Source organism: Crinia signifera, chromosome 19, assembly GCF_055691185.1.
Source record: "Crinia signifera chromosome 19, ASM5569118v1, whole genome shotgun sequence".
Taxonomy (NCBI): Eukaryota; Metazoa; Chordata; class Amphibia; order Anura; family Myobatrachidae; genus Crinia; species Crinia signifera.
In genome coordinates, this window is record NC_139226.1 from 19,860,705 (window position 1) to 19,873,038 (window position 12,334).

The following is a 12,334-nucleotide window of genomic DNA, read 5'->3' on the forward strand; positions in this document are numbered from 1 at the left end:
CCCAGCCAAGGCTCCGGGTCCGATATATCCCTAGTGCAGCTGAAGCAACCCATGGGTCACACAGGACGGTGCATCAGATCAGAGCTTAGAAACATCTTGGTTGCCAGTTTTCCTCCAGCCCCTGCTGCACCAATGGTAGGGATGGCCACCGACCATCGATGATTATAAATCATCGATGGTTTATGGCCGATGTCGAATAGTTTGGCCATCGATGAGGGAGAACCAGATGCTTCCTGCCATCGATGTCAAGCGCGAGCGAGTAGTTTCGTTTTTGCTCTTTCCCCAAGAGGCCGGGACACTTAGCATAGCTCCACCCCCGACACCCGCAAAGTCCCGCCCCATATTTTGATTGTCCCACAGGCCAATCAATCAAAGAACATGGATGATCATTGATATGTTAAAAGATCGATGGTCATCCATTGAACATTAATACACTATCGATGGCCAGTTGCACTTTTGCCATGGATGGCAACCATCGATGGCAAAGGCAATGATGGCCATCCCTAACCAATGGTAGTTCCGCCTCTGACTGGTGGCTTCCCCAGTGGGTAAATTTGTCAGTGCGCATTCTCTTTATTATACTAAGGGGCTTATTTACTAAGATGGGAGTTCTATTGAAGATGAAATGTTGCCCATAGCAACCAATCAATCAATCAATCAATCAATCAATCAGAATCTACTTATTTATTTAGAACCTTCTAGAAGATAATAGAATCTGGTCTCTTCTAGGGGGTGCTAAATAAGTAGATTCTGATTGATTGGTTGCTACGGGCAACATCCCATCTTCAATACAACTCCGATCTTAGTAAATATTTACTATACCGCTTGCCTTACCCAGACGAGAGTATTTATCTCCTCTTAGGTGCAAACCGGCCCTCATGCGTGTTACAGTTCTTATTGCATACAAGCATATGTCAGCCACCCGCTTGCATGTCCGTACAGGCGCGAGCGCGCAGTATATAGGGCAGTGTTTTTCAACCACTGTGCCGTGGCACACTAGTGTGCCTTGAGCTGTTTTCAAGTGCGCCCCCACATCTAGAGATGCCCGAACCCGTTTACAGCCACCACCAGCTCAAATGTTATTTACTGGTCTCTTCTTTTCATGTAAAGGGCCAATGTATTTTATTTTTGTTACCTGTGGGGACCAGTGTGATTGTTTTTAATGTGGGGGCCAATAGGTTTGTTTTTTTTACTGTGGTGGCCAATGTGTTTTGCCCTGTGGGGATCTCATGGTGTGCCTTGGCAATTTTAAAGTCCTATTTAGTGTGCCGCAAGGTAAAAAGGTTGAAAATCACTGATATAGGGGATATCTCGGTCCGTTTAATTTCCTCGCCTTTCAAAACACAAACGCGCTGCATGCACAGGCAAATGAATGAACCCTAGCAGCATCCACGATGTGCAAATTGTTCTGCCAATCACAAACAGCAGGGGGCAGGCTTTGAATATTCTGTGGATATGTACAGTATTCATTTAGCAAGAATACAGGGAGCCCTAAACGTGCATTGGAATGGTGCCGCTTAGACTGTTCTAAAACCCAAATAGAGACTTCCTCACCGGTGCAGAGGGGTCCTGATTAACCCACGCAAGTGCTGGAGAGCAGCGACGGCTACTGCGTGCGGCCTGTGCCTCAAAGGTTAATCTTTGCTTTGCACTTCCAGTCGCTTGTGACGGCCCTTTAATTCCCTTGTTCCTAGCGCCTTCCAACCTGCCGCACAGTGCCGCTACCTCACAATGGAGCCCTGAGCCATCCAGCTCCCATTCTCTCCGTCTCTGTACTGCGGCTCGCTCCCCGTGGCCCTGTTGCTTTGTGACTTCCCAGCGAAGCCGGCCTGGGCTATTTATAGCCGCCTGTGCTATTTCTCATAATGGATAAAGAGAGATATATTGAATTGACCACAGGCGAGTTCCTGGCAGCTGAAAAGACCTCTCGTATTATTCCAGTTCCAATACTGGAACTTCCGCGGGGCCGGGGGGACGTATTCATAATTCATTTTGCAAAACATGTGTCTTTTGATTTGGAAGGTAACTAAGGGAGACAGCGGCAGGCGAGCCGGCCGGACGCGGCGGGGCCCGCGCACAATATCTGTCGCCCCTGACTGGTGTAACTCATCCTCAGCTGTCAGGAGTTAGACAGTGATCCGTTCAGCCGCCGGATTTGTGTCCAGGTTTTCATTCACCGCTAGAAGCAGTTAATTAAATATCTACGCTAATTAGGTAGAAATAAATTAGCATTAAGTTATATTTAACCTGATATCTCCCAATAACAGGACCTTTGGACAGAGTGGAACCGGGGCATGGACGGCCCATCGGGGGAATGCAGGGGTATATGCCCGTACTTTTGAGACGGCCCCACCATGGATTGCCCCTGCCTATGAAGGTCGACACCGGAAAAAGGTCAACATGGATAAGATTGACGGGGTTGGAAAGTTGACACAAGCAACAATGGGAAGGTCGACAGTCAAAAAGTCCACATGAGTTTTTCACGTTTTTTAAGCTAACATGTCGACAGGCGGTATTTCATACCCTACCATCCACGACGGCATGGTGGGAGAATATAATAGTGTGTAGAGCGTAGCGAAGCACCATGCCCGAAGCATGCAGCGAGCCAGGCGAGGGGACGCCGTACACTTAGACGGTGTCCATGTAGACATTTGGGACGAAAAAAATGTGAAAAACTCATGTCGCCCTTTTGACTGTTGATCTTCCAACCCTGTCGACCTGAACCATGTTGACATAAGCCCTGTCGACCTTCAGTGGTCGAACTAATGCATATCGACATAAATAGGATTGACCCAATGACCCATGCTCCTTGCATGAATCATCTATTCTTTTATCCCTAAATATCTCCCAACTCGTCCTCTTCACTCCTCACAAGATCTGCGTCTCTCATCCACACTCACAGTGGCGTAACTAAGTTTTGGGCGCCCGCCCACCGTTAGGGGGGCGCCCCCCCCCCCGCTGCCCCGCCGCCCATGCAAACCCCCCCCCCAATCCCCTGCAGCCTTACCTATCGCACCGGTCCCGGCGGCTCCGTTCTTCTGCTGAGGACCACCACAAATGCGGTGCTATAGTTACGCCGCTGCACACTCATTACTCCGGGCTCCCATTCCCGACTGCAGGACTTCCTTCGGGCTGCACACACTCTGGGGAAACTCCTCCCACGCACAATAAGACTTTCCTCTAGTCTCCAAACTTACAGGCAGCTTATCAAATTGCTGAACTGCCCACAAAACCTTCAGAAACCTTTCCCACGCAATTATATCCCCCACTGTACAGTCCACACATACTGTATCCTCACTTTCTATTTCACACTTTTTCATCCTCTGTTTGCAATAGATAGCACCTATCCATCTGTGTCAATGCCTACGTCCCTATAGATTGTAAGCTTGCGAGCAGAGCAGATGACTGTCTTATTACCCAGTTTGTTTTATCACTGTTCGCAATGATGAAGCGCAATGGAATTTTCTGCTCTATATAAGAAACTGTTAATTAATTAATAAATAAATAAATAATAAATCGATGAACAGGACATACCCAGCAACTGGGATAAACGTCAGTAAAATGGCATAAAAGTGGTCAGTAAACGGAGGCTAGGAAGGGTGGGTGTGGTATAGCACACCGACAGTCGGGATTCCGACAGTCATTAGCAATCTCCCCCTGCACCACATGCCGCTGGTAATGACCCTTAGAGGCCGATGGCTACGGTATGACACACTTATTTCCCCTGGTAAGGTGCTGCATACCTCCCAACATTTCACCGCCACAGCAAATTTTTAGGGGCGTGACCCAACGAAAAGGGTGCGTGGCCTGCAGTCGCTGCACAGCTGCAAGGCCACGCCCCATTCATGAGCTGCTGGCTATGCCCCCAGCCCCCCCCCCCCCCTCCTGCAGGAATAGACACTGTGCGCATGTGTCTAATTATGGATGACAGGGGGGACCCCCAACTTCCCCCCCGCACCCGCTCACAAAAAAACGGGACGTTCCTGCGATAAGCGGGACCGTTGGGAGGTGTGGTACTGTATGTATTAATAACTCATTGCAAGGGCTCGGAGAAGACCTATGGGTGGGATGTATCAATACAGATACAGCACATCCCACCAGAAGGGCTGTCTCTGGAGTAAAGTATTCATGTGTATTGCTGTTATTAAGCAGCGCATGCATGCGATGGGGGGGAGGGGGGGTGGCAGTCACATTGCATTTGCAGTATACAGTGGTAGCTCAAGAGGTGGGGCTGTAGCACAGTTTAAATTTCAAATAGTCACACCTACTGCCACCGGGTGTGGTATAGGGTTCCGACAGTCGGGATCCCGACAGTCATTAGCCCGACGTCAGGACTCAAAGCCCTTGCGGGCACCACCTATTCTATTCTCCCTCTCCCTGCCACCAACTGCCATTCCAAACTGACTTACTGGCAGTTGGTGTTTCTCCCCTATTTCAATTTTGAATTGTGCTGCAGCCCCGCCCCTCTGGAGCCGCACTTGGATATCAGACCTTGCACACTATTTAACTGATAGGCTACCATGGCCAAGCTAAACTTTCGGTGCTTGCCAGATCTCACGGTTTTTCAGTCGCTATGGAAACCTACGGGCATGCTTTCACAATTGCAAAAGAAGTCGCGCAGCAGAAGTCTGTGATATCTGCTACGTTACCCTGTTAACTTAATACATTGATAGGATTCTTCATTTATGCGGAAATCCTTTGAAAGCATCTGATCATTTTCCTCAACATATCCTTACTACATATGCCCCAGTGATTAGAGGTGAGAGTCACATCTGTCACATGCAGTTACATAACAGACGGGGGAGACCGCAGAGTGAGACTCAGCCAGCTGGGGGACAAACAGTATCCAGGAAGCATGAACGATGGAAGGCAACAAGAGACAGATGTACTGAGCCTGAAAAGTGATAAAACGGAGAGTGATAAAGTGCCAGCCACTCAGCTCCTAACTGTCATGCCACAGGCTGGGTTTGAAAAATGACAGGTAGGAGCTGATTGGTTGGTGGTTTATCGCTCTCCTTTTTATCACTTTTCAAAGATTAGTACACCTCTCCCCAAGAGAGAAGGATGCCTGTGTGCAGACTCCGTCTGGGTCTCACCTCTGGAGCAGTACACTCTGGGCATTAAGGCCACTAGGGGTGCTGTCCCAGAGTCTAGTGAATATGCACAGGTATCTGGTAGAATGGCTGCTGCTCCATTTCACTGGTGATTTTCCTATTACGCATGTGCTAAACACCGGTAAAAGGGCCTGCCACACCTTTTTGGCGGAGTTTTTTGTAACGCTACTGCTTATAGGGTTCAGGGTATGTGATGTGGGTCCTCCTGGACCCCAGGGGTGCATGTGTACAGTGCAAACTGCACCATACTTGCCTACTTTTGAAAACTAGTTTCAGGGAGATCATAGTTGGTAGCGGAATTTTGCACAGTGCCCCATTGAGTGTCATGCTCCACCCAAAGGGCGTGTCTAGTTCCATATATGGAGAGATTGTGAAAAGAGATTGTGAACGTGGCACCTGGGAGCGTGGGTGTGTACTGCTACATCTGAGAGCAATCTTGTAAAATTACTTATATCCAAATGTAGATGAGCCCCAAAGCAGTTAGTAAGAGCTACTATACTTGGTAATGTGCTGGGAAATGGCGCTGATGATTCAATGTAAATGTATCTGTCTCTCATTCCCTTTTTTCCACAAAAATGTTACAATGTAATGTGGGCTAGGTGACATGAGGGAGATTACTAGACTAATGAGGGAGAGAGGGAGATTGCTGTTATTTCAGGGAGTCTCCTGCAGAATGCAGGAGGGGAGGTAACTATGATGTAACAGTGTAATGTGGGCTAGGTGACATGAGGGAGATTGCTAGACTAATGAGGGAGAGAGGGAGATTGCTGTTATTTCAGGGAGTCTCCTGCAGAATGCAGGGGGGGGGAGGTAACTATGATGTAACAGTGTAATGTGGGCTAGGTGACATGAGGGAGATTGCTAGACTAATGAGGGAGAGAGGGAGATTGCTGTTATTTCAGGGAGTCTCCTGCAGAATGCAGGAGGGGAGGTAACTATGATGTAACAGTGTAATGTGGGCTAGGTGACATGAGGGAGATTGCTAGACTAATGAGGGAGAGAGGGAGATTGCTGTTATTTCAGGGAGTCTCCTGCATAATGCAAGAGGGGAGGTAACTATGATGTAACAGTGTAATGTGGGCTAGGTGACATGAGGGAGATTGCTAGACTAATGAGGGAGAGAGGGAGATTGCTGTTATTTCAGGAGTCTCCTGCAGAATGCAGGAGGGGAGGTAACTATGATGTAACAGCTATATAATGTGGGCTAGGTGACATGAGGGAGATTGCTAGGCTAATGAGGGAGAGAGGGAGATTGCTGCTATGTCAGGGAGTCTCCTGCAGAATGCAGGAGGAGAGGTAACTATGATGTAACAGTGTAATGTGGGCTAGGTGACATGAGGGAGATTGCTAGACTAATGAGGGAGAGAGGGAGATTGCTGCTATGTCAGAGAGTCTCCTGCAGAATGCAGGAGGGGAGGTAACTATGATGTAACAGTGTAATGTGGGCTAGGTGACATGAGGGAGATTGCTAGACTAATGAGGGAGAGAGGGAGATTGCTGTTATTTCAGGGAGTCTCCTGCAGAATGCAGGGGGGGGGAGGTAACTATGATGTAACAGTGTAATGTGGGCTAGGTGACATGAGGGAGATTGCTAGACTAATGAGGGAGAGAGGGAGATTGCTGTTATTTCAGGGAGTCTCCTGCAGAATGCAGGAGGGGAGGTAACTATGATGTAACAGTGTAATGTGGGCTAGGTGACATGAGGGAGATTGCTAGACTAATGAGGGAGAGAGGGAGATTGCTGTTATTTCAGGGAGTCTCCTGCATAATGCAAGAGGGGAGGTAACTATGATGTAACAGTGTAATGTGGGCTAGGTGACATGAGGGAGATTGCTAGACTAATGAGGGAGAGAGGGAGATTGCTGTTATTTCAGGAGTCTCCTGCAGAATGCAGGAGGGGAGGTAACTATGATGTAACAGCTATATAATGTGGGCTAGGTGACATGAGGGAGATTGCTAGGCTAATGAGGGAGAGAGGGAGATTGCTGCTATGTCAGGGAGTCTCCTGCAGAATGCAGGAGGAGAGGTAACTATGATGTAACAGTGTAATGTGGGCTAGGTGACATGAGGGAGATTGCTAGACTAATGAGGGAGAGAGGGAGATTGCTGCTATGTCAGAGAGTCTCCTGCAGAATGCAGGAGGGGAGGTAACTATGATGTAACAGTGTAATGTGGGCTAGGTGACATGAGGGAGATTGCTAGACTAATGAGGGAGAGAGGGAGATTGCTGCTATTTCAGGGAGTCTCCTGCAGAATGCAGGAGGGTAGGCATCTATGAACTGCACCCATTATAGATAAGTCAATGATGGAAAGTTATTGATCAGTGGTTTGCTTTCAGGGAGCTGGACATGCAGACCTGTCGCATCCTGCACAATTTCTAAACACAAAAACCACACTACACACTACACACTACACACTGTATTATCAAATCTCTTTAGATGCAAAACTAGATGGGATCTATTTAACTAAGATGGGGGTTCTATTGGAGATGGGATGTCGCCATAGCAACCAGTTACAATTACTTCTTATTTATTTAGCACTTTCTAGAACACACATTTCCACATTATAGCCCTCCAGCTGTTGTGAAACTTCATGTCCCAGCATGCCTTGCCACAGTTGTTGCTATTTGGGAATGGTAAAACTATGGCAAGGCATGCTGGGATGTGTAGTTTCACAACAGCTGGAGGGCCACAGTTTGGCCATGCCTGTATCTAGAAGATAATATGATCGGTTGCCCGTAGCAACATTCCATCTTCAATAAAACTCCCATCTTTGTCAAGAAACACCAATGAGTTTTGGGCGCATTAACCTGCATTACCGATTCAGGCTCTAAGGCCAATGGCTGGTGAGGCACTGGCTAGAATAAACTTTATTCAGTACTTTATGAGCTGAACATGAACGAAAACATACCGTCCAATCACGTTGTGCTTGGCTACATCGTGAAACCCGGCCACAGCAGCTGCCCAGTCACAATTGCAATAGGCACAGCCAGATATTCAATTGAAGTCATTAAACAATCACCAAATGAAAAGAGGCATCTTTTTGGCCATGCTCATAATGCAATAAATTATTTCAATTCCACAATAGATTCACCCCATTCAAATCCTAAACCATTTTTTTTCTGTCCATTTAAAAACACCGTGAGTATACCGTAAACCACTAAAATTCAATGGTGCCATCTTACCGAACCTGGCATCGGCAATTTCCGGACAAGCCGCTGCCTGCCGGTCCCGAAAAACACTGACTTGTCCAGAAGCCCTTTCATAAATCAGCCATTAATAGTTAATCATGGAAATGCAGCTAATGTGAGTCACTTACTCATTAGCTGCCCTTGCAAAGCTTCCCCCGTCCCTCATACACCGCAAAGATGAATCAAATTAATTAGAATTAAGTGTGAAGGGAATGTTTACATGAAATTGATTCTGTACATTGGTGTCAATGATTGGACATCTACTGCGCTACAGGAGCTTTCAATGAGGTTCATTAGAAGCCGCTATGGGTCAGTTCATCCAATCCCGCGCTACATGTCATCAGCAATAACGTAGACGGGCGCCACCTGCAAAGCAGAGGTTCCGTCTGCCCGTTATCTGCAGGCCCAGCGGATTGTCGGGACAATTCTGGGTCACTTGGAGGAGTTGGGGATGAGTTTCTTTTGTAAACATGGAAATCCTATTATATTGTAGTCTTCAGCTGTCATCTCAGATGCATCATCAAAATCCGGAAACAAAGCCACATGGGCTTTTGTGTGGCTGTATAGAGAGCATTAAAAGAGGGGGGGAAGGGAGGGGGAGGATGTTCCCTGGCATTAGTGATGTATTGTTGTCTTAGAACAAAACCAAAAAGTAAATAATACAGATGAAAGTACAGTATTCAGCAATCCTAGAGATTAGACGCCGCGGCCTAAAAGGAAGACTTGGTTACTGGGGTACAGACGGCGACAGTAGGGTGTGTGTGTACACTTACCTGAGCGTTATGGAGTCCCCTTGACAGGCGGTGTAGTTACCATCAGAAGGGACCAACTCCGAGCATTCGACAAGGAGCACTGGCCGGCCAGATAAAGGGGTGCAGGAGGGAGAGGCGGAAGATGGGGGGAGGGCATGGGAAAGAATTGATGATAGGGAATAAGGTGCAGAGGGTGAAGGAGAAAAGGGGAGGAGAGAGAGAGAGAGAGAGAGAGAGAGAGAGAGATCGTTACAAACATTGTACTCTTTGACACTGCACAGAAATACAGATAAGTACTGACAGATAATAAGTTACATAAGTCCTTCAATTCTTCCTACAGATCCTCAGCTAGAATTCTCATTAACCCTTTGAGTGCCAATCCTCAAAGTACCCGCTAAAAATGCCAGCCCTGTTCTCCTAGTATAAATAAACACAACTAAGTCAATACATTGAAGTTTAGTTAAATATTGAACCCCCCAGCCCCCCCCCCCCCCCAAAAAAAAGAACGTAATTTTTAGCGGCTATTTTGAGGATCTCTCACAGCAATGTTGGCACGCAAAGTGTTAATGAAAAAGGATTCCTTGGCAATTTTTACACCTATTTTGACAAATTCCCTTGGACTCAAAGGGTTAATACATTATGCAAAAGTCTAACATGTACATATTTATCTAACTGTCCCATCTTCCCCGGCCACACATCAATCCCTGGATCCACAGATTTGTGAGTGTGTATAAATACAGTATTTACTGTACCCACGATGTGTGCTATGTATCATTGTACGGTACTAGTCGTTCTCCAGTAGTAACATTACTGACTGTCATCCAAGGTCTTCTCTGTTGCTTTATTCTGTTAAATATGACATGGGGTCTATGTATGTACTAAGCCTTGGAGATGCTTTCAAATACAGAGCGCGAGATGTACTTGAAAGCAATAAAGTGGAGATAAACTACCAACCACATACCTCCCAACTGTCTATGCTGCTGCAGCCGGACCTTTGCGCACAGCTTAAATTTGGGGGCGTGGCCTTCAAATAGCACCACTCGTGCGCACAGCGTCTATTCACCGCTGCCCAGCGGGTGGCCCCGGGCAGGGTGTGGGAACATCCCCAGAGAAATGGAGAGCGGGACAGCAGTTGGGAGGTATGCAACCTGCCAGCTGTTATTTTTCTAATTCAACCTATAACATGACAGTTGACAGATGATTGGCTGGATGTTTATTGCTCTTTATCATCCTTGCTTTTTTTCTTTTTTAAGGCTTAATACATCTGCCCCATTAAGCTTAGTACTTTTGGTCTGGTACTTTGGGTGAGATTTAATAGGATGAGAGATTCAGAAATTGAGAGATTTGGGAAGAAATCTCCAGTTTTTTTAAAGCGGCAATCATTTACACTGCAAAATCAAACTGGATCCCAAATCTCTCACTTTCTGAATCTCTCATCCTATTAAATCTCACCCTTTATCTCTGTACATTTGATCACTCTCTAAGGCTAAGTACATAGACCCCCTAAATGAAATAGACAACAATGCCTTAACACATGGGGTTCTTAAACTCGGTCCTTAGGGCCCACACAGTTCGCGTTTTCTAGGTCACCCGACAGGTGCCCTCATTACTCACTGACACATTTTGAAAGATCCACAGGAACTAATCATTTCACTTGATTCTGTGAGGAGACCTGCAAAACATGCACTGTGTGGACCGAGTTTGAGAACCTGTGCCTTAACATAATTAAATTTATTTTAACCGTATATCAAACTGAGCACACAGTTAGATTCCCAACTATTTCTATGTATACGAGTATTTTCTATATATTTAATGGTCAGTGGGACAAGAGCATAACAGCCATCAAAGCAGATCACGTGACTGCTAAGGGGCCTGGCTGTATTAAGGGCCCGCCCCTGCACAGATAAACATACTTCCCATAAGGATCCCATAAATACTACAGTATGAAATGCTTGTGGACCGAGCCATACATACAGTATATCCCTTAGGACTTGAATATGGTATTGTAGTATAGTCTTGGGAAGGCACAGATTTGGGTGACCTGTTTGGGAAGCAGACTGCCTATTCCAGTATTCCAGGAGCATTTACATATGCTTGACATGCCAAGATAGGAAACATGCTGCAGCGCCACCTAGTGATTACTGACTGCTGCCATGGTATCTATCTCACAATGACTATATACCAGTGTTTCCCAACCAACCTCAAACCATCAAGGCACATTATGGGATATATTTACTAAAGTGCAGGTTTATAGAAGTGAAGATGTATCCCATAGCAACTAATCAGATTCAATTGATTTATCCAGAACCTTCTAGAAGATAATAGCTAGAAGCTGATAAATTAAGTATTCACAAATGCCCAAATGCTGTGATAAAGCCTTTCTTCATTGGTTATACACACTCAATAACTCACACTGGTGGACAAACTCAATGGTGAAACTGGTGAAAATTTCAAAGGTGCAACCGAGGGTAGCGGCCAAAGATGCACCTAGTGGTATTTCAGCACCTGCGGTCGCTGACAGAAGGCGCCAAAGTTTTTGTATGTTCAGATGGGAATGCAGCATAAGAGGCAAAGACGGCAAGTTATTCCATGGGTTGGGGAAGAATGGAGGGAAAGCTGCATAAGCTACATTAACCATTTGAGTGCCAACGTATCCTCAAAATATCCGCTAACAATGCCAGCGCCGCTCTTTTTTTGGGGGGGTGCAATATTTAACTAAACTTAAATTCATTGACTCGGCTGTATTTGTATTTATTTATACTAAAAGAACAGTCGCTGTGGGCGTAGCCAGCATTTATAACGGATATTTTGAGGATCTCCTACAGCATCGTTGGCTCTTAAAGGGTTAAACCAGGGTTGCCTACCCTCCCGGAGGATCCGATACGAAATCCCGGCGGTCGGGATCCCGGCGGTCGGAATCCCGACACTGGAATCTAGACCGCCGAAATCCCAACATGGGGGGGACGTGGATCGCCCCCCCTTGCGGGCTCGCTGCGCTCGCCACGCAGCGGGCCCGGTGACTCGCTACGCTCGGCACGCTATTTTATTCTCCCTTTGTGGGTGTCGTGGACACCCACGGAGGGAGAAAGTTTCGGGATTTCGGCGGTCGGGATTCCAGTGTCGGGATTCTGAACGCCGGGATCCCGACCGCCGGCAAATTGACGCATCCCCTCCCGGACACGTCATTTGACCCTGCGGACCCCCCTGCCGAGGGAGGGGGGGTTGCAGGTGCCAGAGGGGGGGTCACGGGAGCCAGGTGGGTTTTTGCGTGAGGCCTC

At 47.0% G+C, this 12,334-nt stretch overlaps 1 protein-coding gene across 1 annotated transcript in view; it reads right to left on the reverse strand.

Annotated features, from left to right (window-relative positions):
- Nucleotides 1-12,334, reverse strand: part of IGLON5 (IgLON family member 5) — a 340,687-nt gene that overhangs the window by 99,494 nt on the left and 228,859 nt on the right. Inside the window, exon 2 of the mRNA XM_083162150.1 lies at nt 9,078-9,156. Coding sequence (XP_083018276.1) covers nt 9,078-9,156 — 79 coding nt within the window. The remainder of the gene's footprint in view (nt 1-9,077; nt 9,157-12,334) is intronic.